General features: G+C 44.3%; 1 protein-coding gene across 2 annotated transcripts in view; it reads right to left on the reverse strand.

Annotated features, from left to right (window-relative positions):
- LOC104323343 (ADP-ribosylation factor-like protein 15) overlaps positions 1-21,578 on the reverse strand; it is a 250,507-nt gene that overhangs the window by 142,991 nt on the left and 85,938 nt on the right. Inside the window, exons 2-3 of one of the 2 annotated variants that reach the window (XM_069775217.1) lie at positions 5,703-5,847; positions 2,039-2,098 (exon numbers count right to left, since the gene is read on the reverse strand). In XM_069775217.1, the coding sequence (XP_069631318.1) occupies positions 2,039-2,098; positions 5,703-5,847 (205 nt within the window). The remainder of the gene's footprint in view (positions 1-2,038; positions 2,099-5,702; positions 5,848-21,578) is intronic. The other variant, XM_069775218.1, reaches the window with a different exon arrangement.

Genomic DNA, 21,578 nt, shown 5'->3' on the forward strand with positions numbered 1-21,578 from the left:
TGTCTTTTAGTCAAATACAGTACAGAGATTTTATTGCTTTGTGTTAGTATGTCCCTGTGAGGATGACTTAGGCTGGCATTTACTTGTGGGATCAGTTTTCTGATGACTAACTAGATGAAATTTTAGCTGCTCTGCCAGGCTATGTTGCTAGAAGGGTGTTCAGTACTCCCCTCCTTCTCCACAGAACAAAGGAAGAGGGTGGTTTTCCCATAACTATTCAAATACTAAATTGAATTAATAGCTCAACATCATCTTCTCCCTCCTCCCTCATTTTTTCACAAGGCAGATAGTACCTGACAACTGTTGCCATCTTCTCCAAGGGTTCATATTTTCCATTCAATTTGGATTGCATAACAGTGTGACTTCCCCTCCTACTCTCTCTTCTTTTGCTCTTTAGTTCCAAGTTAAGGCAAAATACACATGCTTTGTTTAACCAATTCTATTTAAAGTTATTTTTTCTCAAGCTCTCATCTCACCTAGACAATTAATTTAGCTGGCCTAAGAGTGTGAATTTATTACTTTGTTAATGAAGCTTAAGGAGGAACAACAGTGGGGAGGACAGTTCTGATCTCTCTTTTTCCTGGGCATGCTCAACCAGCTGGAAACTCAAGCATCCCCGATATTTACCACTCTGCTCTTGCTAAGCACTTAACACATTTTGTCTTAAATGAAATTTCAGAGATGACTACACAACATTTTGATTCTCTATGCTTGTGAAAAAGGCCTTTGGGTGGATTACAAAAATGTAACACAAACGTATGACAATATATTTTAGTACATAAAACAGAGAAAGTTACTAAACCCTATAACATGTTGTTAGTATTTTTACTGGCATCTCACCAGTAGTTTCTAAGTCTGCATTTACAAGATAGCAAACTAAATTATAAAATAGACTTATTCTAAAAAAAAACAACTGTAAATTATTAGTGGGCCTCTAGAATGGGCCTATAATCTTGATTTAGGCCTGAATAAGTATCCATATCACAACTACCACCATGACTTCACATTCTGTTTTGAGAGCATTACAACAGCAAATGACTGAATAAATACACTGAATAAATGGTGGTTTCAGGCACTGTGTCTCCAGGCTGGAAAGATGCTTGTTAGAACCAAAGCAGCAGCTTCCTATTGCCTTTGCACCCTCATTATCTGTCTTCAGATTAAACCTCAGCATCCCAAACTTCTATCAGCAAAATGCTGTTAGAAACTTCTGAACAACAAATGTTATCATCTGCCTTATTTTTCCAGTCTTTCCCCATTCTCTTGTATGTTCATTGTACACAATTTCATCCTTAGTTCCCACCAGAGATTGCTGCATCATAACAGGAAATCATCAAATCTGTAATTTCTTTCTATACCATTACTCAACTGAGTTGCATAATATAGAGAGATATTTCAAGTTATCCTGGTAAGAGTACATCAGGCACTGCACATCTTCACAGTAATCTAAATTATACACATTATTTTATAGACTAAATTTTTGGAAGAAAATATGTGGGGTTTTTTTAGTTTCTCAGGGAGCAGGAAGGGATTCTTGGTATATCAAAATAGAAACTTAGAGAACAGGCAGTTCAACTTGATCAATAAATAAAGCAAGAGCTCCTTTTCAAGTAATTCAAGCAGGACTATGTTTGATTTGAAAGCTATATATAGCTTACCTGAGCTAGTGCTCATAAGTAAAAGCTTATATGTACAATAAACACAAGGAACACACTTCCCTGAGCTGCCACATGAGCCATACTAAAATTATAGCCCAGTTTGTATTTCTGTATGACTTAACTTCCGCAATCAGAGAAATGACATTAAGGAGATATACCAGATACTTATCAGCCTTCTGCTCCTCCTGCTTTTTACTTTTTGTTCTTTCTAGTCAGCATTTGTTCAATTTTTCTCAACTTTATCTGCTGTGGTGAAACATGTGTTTTAAATTCCAGCCACACTGGAATTTTTAAATCTATCATTTTTAAATTTAAAACAACTAACAGTTTTGCATCATGAGATTTAGACACTGCATGTTTTTATAATCAAATGAATATACCTCCAAGTTCTTTTATGTTCAAGATGGCATTCTGGAATGGCACTGCTTTTATGCTAAAACCTAAAAAGAGAAATAAAGAGTATTAGAAAATTTTTGTTAAAGAGGCCATTTGAAATCAATTGCATACATTCAGAAAATACTACTTTTTTTCACCAAGAACCAGGATTTTGCATGTGAAATTCTATTTCAATATGATGTTTAAAAATATCAGTTATAAGATGGGGGGAAAAAAAATAAATCAGTATGAGCAATGAAATTTGCAAAGATACTATTAAATAGCTGGCATACATTAAATTCCGCACAAAACTTCTATCCAGGCCATCTACCATTTGGTAAGGAGTTAGTATGGAATATACCTTTAGAAAATGATCTTTTAATGCATCTGGAACTAAAGTTTAGATTTCAGATTACCAGTAATATGAAGTGATCCTTCCGCAATTTTTAGGTGACGTGGAAGACAATACACAATTCAAATCACTGTTTTCTTACATTTAAACTTCACAGGTTTTGGTTACACCTAGAGTATTAATCCTGTTTATAAATGTTATTAACAGAAAGATCCTTTTACAGACCTGACTGGCATGTATTAAAATGGTTACAAGCACACTAGAAGCATCTATGAATCCTCTATTAGCTTATTATATGCTTAAAACTAAAAAACTTTAATGAAGTTTGATGTTTTCCCTTAATTGGAAATTCAGAGAGCCAAAAGAAAGGGAATATGAAAGGCTTCCAGCAATCCCTCAATATACTACATACTAGATTCTGCATGTTTAGTGCATGCATACATGTAAGTGTATATAATACTTTATATAGGAAAAATTATATCTGCTCTTTCTCTTCCTAGAAAGGAGCAAAAACTGGAATGGACCTGAGTGGTGTTGATGAGAAAAGCAAAACTACAGGTTATAATTTGAAAACTGAGTGGAGAAGTTGTCACGTTGTATTCTTGGATTCTCAACCATATTTTCTTATATAGCTGTATTGGGTTTGCATAGCAAGATTTTGGTAGCTGGGGGGCTACAGAGGTGGCTTCTGTGAGAAAATGCCAGAAGCTTCTCCCATGTCTGATATAGCCAATGCCAGCTGGCTCCAAGACAGACCTGCCGCTGGCCAAGGCCAAGCCCATCAGCGACGGTGGTAGTGCCTATGGGATAACGTATTTAAGAAGGGAAAAAACTGCGCAACAAGCTGCAGCCAAAGAGAGGAGTGAGACCATGTAAGAGAAACAACCCTGCAGACACCAAGGTCAGTGAAGAAGGAGGGGGAGGAGATGCTCCAGGCGCTGGAGCAGAGATTCCCCTGCAGCCTGTGGTGAAGACCATGGTGAGGCAGGCTGTCCCCCTGCAGCCCATGGAGGTCCACGGTGGAGCAGATATCCACTTGCAGCCCGTGGAGGACCCCACGCTGGAGCAGGTGGGCTCCTGAAGGAGGCTGTGACCCCGTGGGAACCCCGCACTGGAGAAGGCTCCTGGCAGGACCTGCGGATCTGTGGAGAGAGGAGCCCACGCTGGAGCAGGTTTTCTGGCAGGACTTGTGACCCCGTGGGGGACCCACGCTGGAGCAGTGTGCTCCTGAAGGATTGCATGCCATGGAAAGGACCCATGCTGGAGCAGTTTGTGAAGAACTGCAGCCCGTGGGAAGGACTCACATTGGAGAAGTTCGTGGAGGACTGTCTCCCATGGGAAGGACCCCACGCTGGAGCAGGGGAAGAGTGTGATGAGTCCTGCCCCTGAGGAGGAAGGAGCGGCAGAGACAATGTGTGATGAACTGACTGCAACCCCCATTCCCTGTCCCCCTGTGCCGCTCAGGGGGAGGAGGTAGGGAAAATCAGGAGTTAAGTTAAGCCCGGGAAGAAGGGAAGGGTTGGGGGAAGGTGTTTTCAGATTTGTTTTTATTTCTCATTACCCTACTCTGATTTGATTGGTAATAAATTAAATTAATTTTCCCCAAGTCAAGTCTGTTTTGCCCGTGACAGTAACTGGTGAGTGATCTCTCCTGTCCTTATCTCAACCCACAAGCCTTTTGTTATATTTTCTCTCCCCTGTCCAGCTGAGGAGGGGGAGTGATAGAGCGGCGTTGGTGGGTACCTGGTGTCCAGCCAGGGTCAACCCACCACAACAGCACAGATATGGTACATATGGGTAGATTTATTATAAGCTGAATAGCCTAGATATGCATCATTTTGATTTGGATGCTGCCTAGAATCTATTTTCATTCCTCAAGTTGCCTCGCTAAGTGATGGTATTTTGTTGCAACTATCTAGAAACATATAAGAATTTTAATTTTAAAATAAATCATATTTTCATGATTTCCTTTGATAGATCTATACTGCTATAGTACATTGCTGTTACTATTGCTTTCAGAGTCCAGGTGAACTTGCACTAATTTCAGGTGAAATCTAAAGAAAAGGGGAGGAATAATAATAATAATAATAATAATAATAAAAGACTGAATTACTCAACAATTTCCTTCTAATCTTTTGAGTTATGCATTGACATCTTCTCCACACAGTGAAGTATCAGACCTCTTTAACATCCCTAATAACATCACTACGAAGGCAATGAGTTAATTATTCATTGCAGAAAAACCCCCAGTATTTTCTTGTAACTGTTTTACTTTGTTTACTTACAGTTGTATTAAATAACCTTATGATCTTGTATTTAAACAAGGATACACTGAAAACCAGTTAGGGTTGCTAAGGGACAATCATAAAATTCAAGCCCATGAACCACAGCTACAATATAAAGCCATATAACTATATACACAAGTTACTCACACAACACTCACTATCTGTTCCCTCAGCCAATCAACCTTACTAAATTGTAGCCACAGAACCAGATTTCTTCCATTTCTATGACCTAATCTGTCCTCTTTCTGAATTTTGCATCCAGGTATTCCTTTTTCCTCACTCTACAAGTTTGTTTTTGTTTTTTTCTGTGTTTTTTATTTTTAATCAAAATACCCTTTTCAATATAAGGCATTCTGATTCATCTATATCAGCGTGCATATTCCAATTTTTTGAACTTAAGATACTTTTTAGCTGTGGTTGTTGTGTCTGGTTTTATGTATCTTCTCAAAGCCACTGGAGGTTTTTGTAAATTGATTCTCTGATCTCAATCTGCCCTTACTACATAAACAAGTCTCTTTGCTGATCTAAAAGAAAGGATTATCACCAGAAATAAACATTTCCATTACATTTATTCTTTTGGTTGCTAGCATATACCAAAAGGCAGTACTGACCGAGCATGAGAAGAAATAAATCCCGATGTAAGTTTCAGAACATGACTGTCCCATTCTATTTTATATCACATTCTCCTTTTTTCTGTCTGTATAATGAGACTGTTTGAAAACCAAAACAGAAGAAACAAACCTTTTAAGGTCTGTCTACAGTAAACTGTGAATGTCTCTTTCCAAAGATTCTACTTACACCACAATGTATGTTCTGACTTTAGACATATTCCAAATTGTATTTTTTCATGAATATTCCCCAGTGTATGACCAAACACTGAAAGAGTAAGTAGTGGTAGCTTCAAAGCAATCCATTAGGTATGTTCAAAAGCAAGATAACTAAGCTGAAGTTCTCTACCGCCTTTGCTATGTGTTTCAGAAGTTACCCTTGGGCAACGTTACAGCACATCATGGAATAAAGGCAGCATCCTACCTGTGGTAGACACTATATTCTCTGGGCTTTCACTGCAAAGCTGTGACAGAAGACTTGTCTTGCCAGAACCAGTGAGGCCTATGCAAACCAAGTCATATTCAGGTCGTGCTGGTGGCGGTCCCTTGCAGCAAAGTGCTCTAAAACACTGCCGGGAGGGGGAGAAAAAGAAGTTATTTTTTTGCAAATGTTTCTTCAACAAGGTACTAAAATTCAAGTTTATAAATTTAAAGGTGCTAGAGAGAAGCAGATTATTATTCCAACTTACTATTTTAGCAAAATCCACAATTAATAGACTGAGATCAGCTCAACTAAAATCTGTAAGAGCTTTATAAGAAAACATAAATATACCCATTAACTTTAAACCTAAACCTCATGGAGCTGGATTGAGGAAAGTGACTTCCATTTCCTGAATAGCATGAAAAGTGCACATACAGCGAGATAGGCACATGCTCTACTCAACTCTGCAGTTGGGTATGCATGAGTGCTTCCTGTGCTAATTTCATGCAATAACCTGGTGTGAACATCAGAGCAGCTCTTAAGCAACTGTTGGCCAGGCTCTCCCTGTTGTCACAGGAAAGAATCAGAGAACTTTGCTTCATTGATATCCTTCCTGAGCTTGCTTTGGCACATGTTTTGAAGGAGGACAGAACTCATCCTACCTTACAATATCAGCTGTTAAAGAATACAGCTTGTAAAGAAATAAATTTTGCTGGAAATAGCTCTAGTCATAAAAATGCAGATCTCTCACTTTCCCTGGAAAAGTATGAATTAATGATGATATAAAAAAGTGATTTTTATCACTTAGACAAAGCCTACTTTAGAGTTCTGCTCATGTCTCTTAAACAGTATTGCCAAATTAGGCCAAGCTGATCAAAAAGGTCCCTTAAGCCCTTAACAATGTTCATCAGACCCTTCTTGTGACTGTCTGACAAATTCAATGTCTCAAACATCCGTTAAAGAGCTTTGCTGGAGAAAACGGCCTCTGTAAAAATGCTGGAGTTTTGTGAACAGGACAATGAAGATGAAGCCCAAGGATATTGGGGGCCTGGAGTGTTCCTAACTACCGATGATCCTAGGGAACCATGGTCTCCGATGCAGCGGGCAGCTTACTGGGCAGGGGGAATAGACCAAATGGAACGAGGAGAACCAACACGGATAGACACCCCTTCTATAAATCAGTTAACCAAGAGCTTACAGAAAACTGCTTGTCTTCAATTAATGCATGATAGGCAATGAGTGCCACAACAGCCCTCTCTGATGTTGTTAAATGCCAATCCCGATAGAATGACTCCTCTAATCCGAGGTTTACCAGATTCTTTGAAATTATATGCTGTCCAGCTGCAGGATAGATTATGCGATGTGATAGCACGTAGAGGATGCAGGCGGAATGCAGGAGGGGCCCTGACCTGGGGAGAAGTGGCAAAGGAATTGATTAACTACGGCCAGAGAATGGGTCTCACAAGGGAAGAAAGCAGGGCTAAGCCTGCTATCTGCCGAATAGAAGGACCTGGCCGACCTCCCCCATCTAAGACTGTAAACACCAAAAAGCCGTATGGGGGTCAGCGGAACTTGTTGTGGGCAGAAGGGATAGAAAAGGGAATTCCCCGGGATGTGATGGACGGCTTGCCCACCTCTGTCCTAGAAAAGTTGGTCCTAGGGTGGAAAGACAAGAACAAGGAGCCTCCCCATACTGAGTTAAACATTCGAGGCTATAAGGGGGTGAATCCACAGTTGCTGGCAACTCCCACTCCCCAAACACCTACTGCCCCAGAGGAAGGTATGACTGTCCACAGGACGGGAAACTAGACACGCCGTCCCCAGTAAGTGAGCCGGGGGACGGCCAGTGGGTTTATTTAAGGAGGCTCACTGAAAATAAGACAGGAGACCTGTTGATTACTTTTCCCCTTGGTCCCTTTAAGACCCCAGTATTTTTTTTAGTTGATACGGGTGCTCAGATGTCAGCACTCCGGGCGGATGTTGCTAACCGCAATGGAATAATTGCAGATAAGAAGCAGATATGGGTCATGGATGTTTTCAGAAGCTCCCAGCCTCAGCCAACAGCTAAAGTTAAATGCTGGCTGCCAGGGGATTCATCCCCTGTTGAGGTTACTATGATACTAGGTCCTCTACCCACCAATATTCTAGGACTCGACCTCTTAAAGGGCTGGTCATGTGTAGACTCTAAGGGAAGAGAATGGAAATTCGGGTGTCCCGCAATCTCTATGAGGCTTCTGCAGTCGGCACCAACTCTCCCCCCTTCAAAAATAGTTAATGTCAAACCTTATGCTTTGCCTTTGGGAGCAAGAGAAGGGATCACTTCAGTGATAACTGAGTTATGGGAACAGGGGATAGTTATTCCTATGCACTCACCCTATAATTCCCCAGTATGGCTGGTCCGTAAGGCAAATGGGAAGTGGCGATTGACAGTTGACTATCAACGCCTAAATGCCAATACTGGCCCATTAACAGCTGCAGTTCCCAATATAGCAGAATTAATTGCAACCATACAAGAACAGGGTCACCAGATTTTAGCAACCATTGATGTGAAAGACATGGTCTTTATGGGTCCCTTACAAGAAACAGATAGGGACCGCTTTGCCTTTACATGGGAAGATGTACAATATTCATTTACACGACTTCCCCAAGGCTATTACCACTCGCCAACCATTGCTCACTATGCATTGGCCCAGGAACTAAATCAGATCACTCCTAAAGATGGAGTAAAAGTATATCAATATATTGATGATGTGCTAATTGGAGGACCAGACACCACTGCAGTGGGGCAAACCCAGAGAGAAATCATTAGCCACTTAGAGAATTTAGGGCTCCAAATTCCTGCCGAAAAGGTGCAACGCCCATCACCTGAAGCAAAATTTTTAGGTATCTGGTGGAAAGGAGGGACTGTGTGTATACCTCCCGAAACCTTGTCCGCCCTCAAACAAGTGAAAATGCCTGAAAATAAGAAAGAATTACAGCATGCCCTAGGCTTGCTAGTGTTTTGGAGAAAACACATCCCCGACTTTTCTATCATAGCTCACCCTTGTCCTGGTTTCAGCTGGGATAGAGTTAACTGTCTTCCTAGTAGCTGGTACAGTGCTATGTTTTGAGTTCAGTATGAGAAGAATGTTGATAACACTGATGTTTTCAGTTGCTGCTAAGTAGTGTTTAGACTAAAGTCAAGGATTTCTCAGCTTCTCATGCCCAGCCAGCGAGAAAGCTGGAGGGGCACAAGAAGTTGGCACAGGACACAGCCAGGGCACCTGACCCAAAGTGGCCAACGGGGTATTCCATAACATGTGACGTCCCATCTAGTTTAGGAACTGGGAAGTGGGGGCGGGGAATCGCCGCTCGGGGACTAGCTGGGTGTCAGTCAGTGGGTGGTGAGCAATTGCCCTGCACATCATTTGTACATTCCAATCCTTTTATTACTACTGTTGTCATTTTATTAGTGTTATCATTATCATGATTAGTTTCTTCTTTTCTGTTCTATTAAACCATTCTTATCTCAACCCACGAGTTTTACTTCTTTTTCCTGATTTTCTCCCCCATCCCACTGGATGGGGGGGAGTGAGTGAGCGGCTGCGTGGTGCTTAGTTGCTGGCTGGGGTTAAACCACGACACCCTTTATATGATTTAACCCATAAAAGAACTGCTTGGGACCAGACACCTGTCCATGAAGATGCTCTGAAATTATTAATTTTTGAAGCAGGGATTTACCAGGCCCTAGGGCCGATACATCCAACAAACCCAGTCCACCTAGAATATGGTTTTGCAATTCATGGGTTACCTATACATATGTGGCAGCGTGGACCTGAAGGTCCTACTCATCCTATAGTATTTTTCTCGTGTAGCTTTAAGGATGCTGAAAAACAGTATTCAGTTTGGGAGAAAGGACTCTTTGTGGTTAACCTAGCCTTACAGGAAGCCGAGAGAATTATACGGCAGCAGCCCATCATCTTGCAAGGACCTTTTAAGATCCTGAAACCAATATTGGCTGGAACTCCTCCCCCTGTAGGAGTAGCTCAACGAGAAACAGTAAGGAATTGGTATGCCCAGTTAGACCACTACTGTCACACTAGACAGATAGAGGAGGGAACACCCAAAATGCTCTAAATACAGGATCCCCCTTCTGATCACCCAGATACAGAATCCTCTCCATCGTACATCAAAGTGGCTCCTGATTTCAAACCCCATTTAAAAAACATGTGGTTCACTGATGCTTCCCCAAAAAGGGAAGGAAAGATGTGGAAGTATCGAGCAGTAGCATTACATATTGATTCAGGGGAGCATATGATAACTGAGGGAGAGGGTAGCGCCCAAGTAGGGGAGTTAGTTAGTTGCTGTGTGGAGTGTAGTCGTTAAGGAAGCTGAGACAACAGAACCAGTATACATTTATACTGACTCCTATGCAGTGTTTAAAGGATGCACTGAATGGTTACCATTTTGGGAACAAAACCAGTGGAAAGTAAACCAAGTGCCAGTGTGGCAACGAGACAAATGGGAAGAAATACTGAATATCGCCAAGCAGAGATCTTTCTTGGTAGGCTGGGTTGCTGCACACCAGGCAGGAGATAACCCGGCTCACCTCCTAAATAACCAAGTAGATTCCTTAACACATCTAGCCAGTCTTGCCATCGATAGTGAAGCAGAGAAATGGGAACACCTGGAGTGGCTGCACGTGAAGCGTGGCCATTCAGGGAGTAAAGACCTGTACAAAGAGGCTATTAGTAGAGGATGGGCCGTTACACAAGAATTATGTAACACTTATTTCTGCATGTGGTCAATGTCGAGTTCGTTTGGAAAAATATAACCCTTTAAAAGAGCAACCCCTACATTTAAGAACAAAGGTTTATGGCAAACGTGGCAAATAATTGACTATATTGGCCCCTTTCGGGTATCAGAGGGAAAACAATATGTGTTAGTGGGAGTTGAGGTAGTATCAGGACTAACAGAAGCTGAAGCAGTATCCAGAGCAACAGGAGAAAATACAGTGAAAAGTCTTAAAGTATGGTTTAGCTGCTTACCCAAGCCTCAATCAATTCAATCTGATAATGGGAGCCATTTCACTGCTGGAGTGGTGCAAGAATGGGCTAAGGGTGAGGAAATCCAGTGGGTTTTTCACACCCCTTACTACCCTCAAGCTAATGGTATTGTGGAGAGAACGAACGGACTTCTAAAACGAGCTCTGAGGCCCCATGAACCAGGGTGGGCCTCGCGAGTACCAGCAGCAGTATACCGAATCAATAGCCGGTGGGGGGCAAATGGCTGCCCCCAACTCCTAGCATTCTGTCCCACACCTCCTTCTATTGTTCCAGGGACAAAAGGTGGCAAAGACCCTGCACACTTGCTCCACTATGCTGGACAACCAGTATTAGTGGAACTACCCACTGTGGGGCAAGTGCCCCTAACCCTAAAGACGCCTCTTAACCTCTATTCCTGGGTGGCCACAGATGCTCATGGGAAAGAGCATCGTATCAATACCCAATGGATTGTCCCATCCTTCTAAGTGGACCTTCATGTTCTGAATTAAATTTGTTCCGATGTTAAATGGCTGATAAGAATATGTTTTTTCTGTATCCCACTAGCTGGATTCTAACAAGCATATCAGTTAAGATGCACAATATAAACCTAACCCTCTGTTATAGTACTAAAACCATAGCTGCTTGATTGCTTGCTTATGTTTTTGTTACTCTGACTAGTGATGCTGTGTTGACTTCTCAGAATTCCTGAGTTGGGGGGAGGACACAGAGAGCTTGGCAGCAGACCGCGTTGGAGTTCTTGCAGCGGAACCTATGCCACGTAAGAGCAAGAGGTCGCTATAAACTTATTAGCCTTTTTACACACAATGAGCACACTCTGCTGATCTACGGATGCTTTAATCAGAGCAATTCCAGTCAAGAGAGCTTGAAGATTAAGGCTAGTTTGTATGCATCTATAATAAGTAACACATCCTACACATGGCCTGTATGAGGTTGTTTTACAGAAGCTGCATGAGCACCTTGGAGAGTGCACCTGAGCCTCTCGGATGGATCCCAACCACTAGCAGCACTGCTTGGCATCTCCTCCAATCCTATCCCTCTAAAGATTGTTTATTTTTGTATATATTTTGCAGGTTATCAGAAGCCCACGGCAGGACTTATGTTTTTGGTTGATGAGTGGGCCATTACCTCTATTGTTTGTTTGATTTTGGTTGTGATATTCTTATGGTATAACAGGGAAAGATGGTTTGGAACTCCTTCCTCCTTGCCTTTCTTAGCTTTGATGCATCTGGACAAGGAGAAAGGACCTCCAATTTAGCTTGGGAAGTGATACAAGGATTCATACATGTCTGGAATAGAACGGATCAGGGGATCTGTATTCAGATTCCTACTTCTGCTGAGCAGGGAATTAGATTTGGTTTGATACCCATGAAGCTCAATATTGGAAATCATAATATGAGCAATGGCATTATACGGTTAGTAGATGCTCCTTTTGAGTATCAATATCGAAGTGATTATACCTCCTCTGGCAGATGGTAGCGAGATGAAGCAGACTTCTATGAGATCCCTCGGGACACGGGGTGGCCTGACTTAATAAACAAAACTTGTAAGCGATGGAGATTGGAGGTCAGTCACGAAATTGGTATTAGTCTGTCCTGGGTTCAGCTGGGATAGAGTTAATTTTTTACAGGAACCTGGGAGGTGGGGGGGGGGGGGGGCATAGCCGGGGCAGCTGACCTGAACTAGCCAAGGAGCTATTCCATACCATGTGACATCATGCTCAGTATATAAATGGGGAGCGGGCCGGGGGGAGCTCTCTTGACTTTCGGTAGGGGAAGTGGCAGAGTGTCGGGTTCCAGGTGGTGAGCAGTTGCACTGTGCATCACTCTTTTTGTATACTCTTTCATTAGTACCGTTGTTGTTGTTGTAACCTTTTTTTTGTGTTGTCCCAGTAAACTGCCTTTATCTCAACCCTCGAGGTTCCAGGGTTTTTTTTCTTTTCTCTCCTCCGTCTCCTCCCTATCCCACCGGAGGGGGGCGGGAGGAGTGAGCGAGCGGCTGCGTGGTCCTTTGTTACCGGCTGGGCTGAAACCACGACAGTCCTTTTTGGCACCCGAACAGGGACACGAAGGGTTGAGATAACCACAGATCTGGCCAGAGTGTGTTAAAACAAATTTGTCATACACATTTCTTATATTAGTTAAATAGATGTTAGTCACAATGTTGGTTCATTTGTTCACATGGTGGCGTTTTGTAAATTCTTATATGCTCTATGTATTGCCTGTAGTTATGTTTATCACCTCTGGGAGAGTGACTGGGATTATCATTTTGCAGTACTGGGCAATGTCGACTTGTGAAATGATTACATCACTGGTCATGAGGTTAAGCTGGTATCTGTATGAGGCAGTGATATCATTTCCATACTTCGGGCGCCTTCTATCGGAATTTATTGGTAATCGCACCCAATCCATGGGGAAGTTGGGGGGGATACTTTCCCCCCCATCCATTCGCCTCCCTTCTCTCCTTCCGACTAATTACAACAGCTTTTGAGAATTTTGAATATCCTTGGGATGCGCAAGCCAGTGTGCTGTTAGTGCTATGCCTCCTGAATATGTTTCCGGTCTTGTTTAGGGCTACAAAAAGGCTCTTTAACCACCCAGAGATCTGCCCCAAAGCTGGATATTCATGGGTGGCACGGCATGTGGGAGGATATGGGCAGGTATCTAGAGAACTTCTCACCTCCAGTGGCTTGGAAGTTCACTCCCAAACAACTACAGAACCCTCATGAAGTGGTAGAATATTTGAAAGAAAAATGCTGTGGCTATTCCAGAGACGCACAACTTACTGCACTATGCTGGGCCCTAGCCAGTATCTACCAAACACTGCTTGATATTAGGCAGCACCCTCAGGGGGAAAAGGGGGAAAAGATGGAAAACAGGGCAACACGCACCATGGCTACCCCAACCCCGACAACAGGCACCGTGGCTACCCAAACCCCGACAACAGACACCGTGGCTACCCAAACCCCGACAACAGACACCGTGGCAACCCCAACCCTGACAACAGGCAGCGTGGCTACCCCTACCCCAGCAACAGGGAGCGTGGCTACCCCAACCCCGGTGACAGGTACTGCAGCTAAACCAGAGAACCAACCTGTGCCAGTATCAGTCGCCCCTATACAGAAAAAGAAACACACAAAGAAATCAGTTCGCTTAGTGAGAGATGAAGACGAACCAGGGTCATCGCGAGAACAGGAGGAAGAGGCAGAACCTGAAATAATTACCCGATCTCTATCCCTAAGTGAGTTGCGTGACATGCGAAAAGATTTTAGCCGCCACCCAGGTGAGCACATTGTTACCTGGCTGCTCCGATGCTGGGATAATGGGGCTAGTAGTGTGGAATTAGAGGGTAAGGAAACCAAGCAGCTGGGATCTCTGTCTACGGAAGGTGGCATTGACAAGGCAATTGGAAAAGGGACACAAGCCATCAGCCTCTGGAGGCGACTCCTGTCAAGTATGAAGGAAAGATACCCCTTCAAGGATGAAGTTACATGTCACCAAGGCAAGTGGACCACCATGGAGAGAGGTATCCAGTACCTGAGGGAATTAGCTGTGCTGGAGGTGATTTATAATGATCCGGAAAATGCGCAGTCACCCACAGATCCAGATGAAGTCCAATGCACACAACCGATGTGGCGGAAGTTTCTACGAAGTGCACCACCAACCTATGCCAACTCATTGGCAGTAATGTCCTGGAAAGAAGGCTATGGACAAACGGTGGATGAATTGGCTGTCCAACTCCGGTAATACGAAGGAAATTTCTTCCTCCCTTCGGGCCTGTGTCTCGGCTGTAGAGGAATTGTCCCGAGAGTTCCAGCAATTCAAAATGGATATTTCCTCCTCCTCACCTGTACAGGCCCGCATCGCAGTTATTGGGAGTAAGCATTCCTCTGCCCAAGAGAGAGGAGAGAGAAAGTACACACGACAGGCTAACCTGTGGTTTTACCTGCATGACCATGGAGAGGACATGAGGGACAGTGGGATGGAAAACCTACCTCAGTCCTGGATGCACAGGTACGGGAGTTGCGAGAAAAAGCAACCAGAAAAGAGGATTCTTGGAAAACTGCTGCTCCAGTTTCCCGTGAGCAGTCCCCCAGACGCAGTAGATGGGCTGATCTCATTTCTGATCCTCTTGAAGGGACTTCTGATTCACGTGTGCGAAAAGTGAGTAACGGATATTCTAACCAGGATTAGAGGGGCCCTGCCTCCAGCCAGGTGGAGGAGAGGGACAACCGAGTCTACTGGACAGTGTGGATTTGATGGCCTGGCACATCAGACCCACAGGAATATAAGGCTCTAGTAGACACCGGTGCACAATGCACCCTAATGCCATCAAGTTATAAAGGGGCAGAACCCATTTGTATTTCTGGTGTGACAGGGGGATCCCAAGAGTTAACTGTATTGGAAGCTGAAGTAAGCCTAACTGGGAATGAGTGGCATAAACACCCCATTGTGACTGGCCCAGAGGCCCCGTGCATCCTTGGTATAGATTATCTCAGGAGGGGGTATTTCAAGGACCCAAAAGGGTACCATTGGGCCTTTGGTATAGCTGCATTGGAGACGGAGGGAATTAAACAGCTGTCTACTCTGCCTGGTCTCTCCCAAGACCCTTTGATTGTGGGGTTGCTGAAGGCTGAAGAACAACAGGTGCCAATTGCTACCACGACGGTGCACCGGCAGCAATATCGCACCAACCGACACTCCCTGATCCCCATCCATAAGCTGATTTGCCAATTGGAGAGCCAAGGAGTGATCAGCAAGACTCACTCACCCTTTAATAGTCCCATATGGCCCGTGCCGAAATCTAATGGGGAGTGGAGACTAACAGTAGGTTATCGTGGGCTGAATGAAGTTACGCCACCGCTGAGCGCTGCTGCGCCAGATATGTTAGAGCTTCAATATGAACTGGAATCAAAGGCAGCTAAATGGTATGCCACAACTGACATTGCTAATGCATTTTTCTCTATTCCTTTGGCAGCGGAGTGCAGGCCACAGTTTGCTTTCACTTGGAGGGGCATCCAGTAAACCTGGAAACGACTGTCCTAGGGGTGGAAACACAGCCCCACTATTTGCCATGGACTGATCCAGGCTGCACTAGAAAAAGGTGAAGCTCCAGAGCACCTGCAATACATTGATGACATCATCGTATGGGGCAACACGGCAGAAGAAGTTTTTGAGAAAGGGAAGAAAATAATCCAAATCCTTTTGAAGGCTGGTTTTGCCATAAAAGAAAGTAAGGTCAAGGGACCTGCACAGGAGATCCAGTTCTTAGGAATAAAATGGCAAGATGGATGTCGTCAGATCCCAATGGATGTGATCAACAAAATAGCAGCTATGTCCCCATCGACTAATAGAAAAGAAACACAGGCTTTCTTAGGTGTCGTGGGGTTTTTGGAGAATGCATATTCCAAATTACAGTTTGATTGTAAGCCCTCTCTATCAAGTGACCCGGAAGAAGAACGATTTTAAATGGGGCCCTGAGCAACGACAAGCCTTTGAACAAATTAAGCGGGACATTGTTCATGCAGTAGCTCTTGGGCCAGTCCAGGCAGGACAAGATGTTAAAAATGTGCTCTACACGGCAGCTGGGGAGAATGGCCCTACCAGGAGCCTCTGGCAGAAAGCACCTGGGGAGACCCGAGGCCGACCCCTGGGGTTTTGGAGTCGGGGATACAGAGGATCCGAGGCTCGCTATACTCCAACTGAAAAAGAGATATTGGGAGCATATGAAGGAGTTTGAGCCGCCTCAGAAGTGGTTGGTACTGAAACACAGCTCCTCTTAGCACCCCGACTGCCAGTGCTGGGCTGGATGTTCAAAGGGAGGGTCTCCTCTACACATCATGCAACTGATGCCACGTGGAGTAAGTGGGACACAATGATCACACAACGAACTCACATAGGAAACCCCAGTCGCCCAGGAATTTTAGAAGTGATCACGGACTGGCCAGAAGGCAAAGATTTTGGAATGTCGCCAGAGGAGGAGGTGACACGGGCTGAAGAGGCCCCGCTGTATAATAAACTGCCAGAAAATGAGAGGCAATATGCCCTGTTCACTGACGGATACTGTCGCATTGTGGGAAAGCATCGGAGGTGGAAAGCTGCTGTATGGAGTCCTACACAACAAGTTGCAGAAACTGCTGAAGGAGAAGGTGAATCGAGTCAGTTTGCAGAGGTGAAAGCCATCCGGCTAGCGTTAGACATTGCTGAAAGAGAGAAGTGGCCAGTGCTCTATCTCTATACTGACTCATGGATGGTGGCAAATGCCCTGTGGGGGTGACTACAGCAATGGAAGCAGAGCAACTGGCAGCGCAGAGGTAAACCCATTTGGGCTGCCGCACTGTGGCAAGATATTGCGTCCCGGCTAGAGAATCTGGTTGTAAAAGTACGTCATGTAGATGCTCATGTACCCAAGAGTCGGGCCACTGAAGAACATCAAAACAACCAGCAGGCAGATCAGGTCTCCAAGATTGAAGTGACTCAGGTGGACCTGGACTGGCAACGTAGGGGTGAGCTCTTTATGGCTCGGTGGGCCCATGACACCTCAGGTCATCAGGGAAGAGATGCAACATATAGATGCGCTCGTGATCGAGGGGTGGACTTGACCATGGACACTGTCGCGCAGGTTATCCATGAATGTGAAACATGTGCTGCAATTAAGCAAGCCAAGCGGTTAAAGCCCCTGTGGTATGGAGGGCGATGGTTGAAATATAAATATGGGGAAGCCTGGCAGATTGACTATATCACACTCCCACAAACTCGCCAAGGCAAGCATCATGTGCTTACAATGGTGGAAGCAACCACCGGATGGCTGGAAACATATTCTGTGCCCCATGCCACCGCCCGGAACACTATCCTGGGCCTTGAAAAGCAGGTCTTGTGGTGACACGGCACCCCAGAAAGAATTGAGTCAGACAACGGGACTCATTTCCGAAACAACCTCATAGACACCTGGGCCAAAGAACATGGCATTGAGTGGGTATATCACATCCCTTATGCACCAGCGTCCAGAAAAATCGAACGATACAATGGACTGCTGAAAACTACATTGAGAGCAATGGGGGGTGGAACTTTCAAACATTGGGATACACATTTAACAAAAGCCACCTGGTTAGTTAATACTAGAGGATCTGCCAATCGGGCTGGCCCCACCCAACCAAGACTTCCACATACTGTAGAAGGAGATAAAGTCCCTGTAGTGTGCATGAGGAGTATGTTAGGAAAGACAGTCTGGGTTAGTCCTCCCTCAAGCAGAGGTAAACCTATCCAAGGGGTTGTTTTTGCTCAGGGACCTGGGTACACCTGGTGGATGATGCAGAAGGATGGGGAAGTTTGATGTGTACCTCAGAGAGACTTGATTTTGGGAGAGAATAGCCAGTGAATTAGGTTGTATGATATTTAACTGCTAAATACCCTGCCAATGCATGTCATTGTATCTATAGTGTCTATATGCCATATCAAGGGTATTACTGTAAGAATTTCCCAAAATGACTGCAGGATGGACTTTGAAACTGAGCCAAGTGCAACAGCGATAGAACTTGAACTGGCACCCAGCAATTTCCCTCAAGATCAACATCTTCGACCTGCAGACCAAGGGCGTGGGTTGCACCAAATGTACCAGCCGCAAGCTCCAGAGGCAGCATGCAACAACCCAACACCTCACACCATCTCTCTTATCCTGAAGAACTGTTACAACAGATGGAGCCCCAAAGTCATGGACTAAATAAAATTGATGGACACATTGGAGGGATAGGCCATCGACTAAGGGAACACTATTTGGGGGGGGGGGGGGGGGTGGAGGGGTGTCCATATACATATATATATATATAAGACAAGGAAAGTGGTAGTGGTTGATTGGAAAATGTAAGATCTGGGCATGATGTAGATGGTATAGAATAAGGGGTGGATAATGTCCTGGGTTCAGCTGGAATAGAGTTAATTCTTTACAGGAACCTGGGAGGTGGGGGGGGGGGCATAGCCGGGGCAGCTGACCTGAACTAGCCAAGGAGCTATTCCATACCATGTGACATCATGCTCAGTATATAAATGGGGAGCGGGCCGGGGGGTGCTCTCGACTTTCGGTGGGGGAAGTGGCGGAGCGTCGGGTTCCAGGTGGTGAGCAGTTGCACTGTGCATCACTCTTTTTGTATACTCTTTCATTAGTACCGTTGTTGTTGTTGTAACCTTTTTTTTGTGTTGTCCCAGTAAACTGTCTTTATCTCAACCCTGGAGGTTCCAGGGTTTTTTTCTTTTCTCTCCTCCGTCTCCCCCCTATCCCACCGGAGGGGGGTGGGAGGAGTGAGCGAGCGGCTGCGTGGTCCTTTGTTACCGGCTGGGCTGAAACCACGACACTCTCCTGCCCAGAAAGACTGGTATGACAGACAGATGGAACCCAAAGTCGGGGACTAAATGAACTCAACGAACATTTCATAGAGATGGCCCATAGACTAAGGGTATGATATCTCTGTGTGTGTATGCATATATATATATCTCTCAAAGGACAAAAAAGGTGATGGTGATTGATTAGGATCTACTGGAAAGTATGGGACCTGAGCATGATGTTAATGGTATAGAATAAAGGGTGGATACTGTCCTGGTTTCAGCTGGGATGGAGTTAATGTCTTTCTAGTAGCTGCTATAGTGTTATGTCTTGGATTCAATATGAGAAAAATGTTGATAACACACTGATGTTTTCAGCTGTCGCTAAGTAGTGTTTAGACTAAGTCAAGGATTTTTCAGCTTGTCATGCCCAGCCAGTGAGAAGGCTGGAGGGGCACAAGAAGTTGGGAGGGGACACAGCCAGGGCACCTGACCCAAACTGGCCAAAGGGGTATTCCATACCATGTGACATCATGCCAAGTATATAAACTGGGAGGAGTTGGCCTGGGGGGGATCGCTGCTCAGGAAGTAACTGGCATCGGTTAGCAAGTGGTAAGCAATTGCATTGTGCATCACTTGTTTTTTATTTTCTAATCCTTTTATTATTACTGTTATTTTATTATTGTTATCATTATCATTATTAGTTTATTCTTTTCTGTTCTATTAAACCGTTCTTATCTCAACCCACAAGTTTTACTTTTTTTTCCGACTCTCTCCCCCATCCCACTGGGTGGGGGGGAGTGAGTGAGTGGCTGCGTGGTGCTCTAGTTGCTGGCTGGGGTTAAACCACGACAGTGAGAAAGGTCAATTAAGTTCATGGCACAACATAAGCTCCTTCAAACAGAGTTTCTACCTAAAGGATATCAGGCTGAAAGCCACATAAAAGTCTTCAAAGCTCACCAGAGCTCCTGAGGCTGTATCAGGCCCTTTGCAGCTAGTCTTTAAAAGGGATTCAATTTGTCTCCATGAGCACGGAATCTTTGCGACAGCTTCTTGATGTCATCTTGAAAAATATAAAGGAATAGGTGAGCTAATGAAAGTCCATGCTTCTCACTTTCCAGACACTGTGCCAGTTCTTGTGCAACCAGACACAATTCTTATGGCCCCAATGACATTTAATAACCTGCAGTTCTTTCAGATTGCCCTTTGTAAGACACATAGAGAGGCTCTGTGGGTGACAGAGGGGCTCCGCAGGCTGTTTTTTTGAACTTTAGTCTCTCTTTAATGCAGATTCCTTAAGTCTAACTCACTCTGGAGAGTCTTTATGTGCTGTTGATTATACATACTATTAAAAAATCCAGGTCAACTCACATGTCCAAAGCGGCATATGCAGACTCACCACCCACCCACTCATCCTTCACCAGTAAGCACAGTTAGGTATCAAAGTTTCTGAGATGCAGCAGACACTGAACCCCAGAAGACAGGGAAATGACTCGCTCCAGACTACTCCTGTATTTTATTTGATACGATTCCCCTATCTTTGTTACATTCATGACTTTGTCCTTCTGCAAGGCTAATTTCCTTCAGTAGATATTTTTGTTTGGCTGGAATGAAAACAGACTTTAAATATTCTAGCTTCAAAAAGTTGCTGAAATTTAAGCTATAGTACTTGAGAAATTCTGCAGTTCTATTACTACCACCACATTTTAGGGGATACTTGTGTCGTGGTTTAACCCCAGCCAGCAACTAAGCACCACGCAGCCGCTCACTCACTCCCCCCACACCCAGTGGGATGGGGGAGAAAATCGAGAAAAGAAACAAAACCCGTGGGTTGAGATAAGAACGGTTTAATAGAACAGAAAAGAAGAAACTAATCATGATAATGATAACACTAATAAAATGACAACAGCAATAATGAAAGGATTGGAATGTACAAATGATGTGCAGTGCAATTGCTCACCACCCGCTGACCGACACCCAGTTAGTCCCCGAGCAGCGATTCCCCGCCTCCACTCCCCCCAGTTCCTATCCTAAATGGGACGTCACATGGTATGGAATACCCCCTTGGCCACTTTGGGTCAGGTGCCCTGGTTGTGTCCTGTGCCAACTTCTTGTGCCCCTCCAGCTTTCTCGCTGGCTGAGTATGAGAAGCTGAAAAATCCTTGACTATAGTCTAAACACTACTGAGCAACAACTGAAAACATCAGTGTTATCAACATTCTTCACATACTGAACTCAAAACATAGCACAGTACCAGCTACTAGGAAGACAGTTAACTCTATCCCAGCTGAAACCAGGACACTTGTAATAACATATTTAAATTTTATAAACTTGTTTCACAATCCTCCTTACTCAAGCTCAATGAACATCTCTTGCATCGGAAATATCACTATACAAACAGTCCGATCACTGCCTTCCTGTTCTGTCAGCAGCCTAAAGTTACTTGGCCCCTAACAAAGTCAGAGTTATTTAAGCATCCATTATAGAGACTAAACCTCTATTGTTACTGCTTTTGCAGCTGC

This window comes from Haliaeetus albicilla, chromosome W (genome assembly GCF_947461875.1).
Source record: "Haliaeetus albicilla chromosome W, bHalAlb1.1, whole genome shotgun sequence".
Taxonomy (NCBI): domain Eukaryota; kingdom Metazoa; phylum Chordata; class Aves; order Accipitriformes; family Accipitridae; genus Haliaeetus; species Haliaeetus albicilla.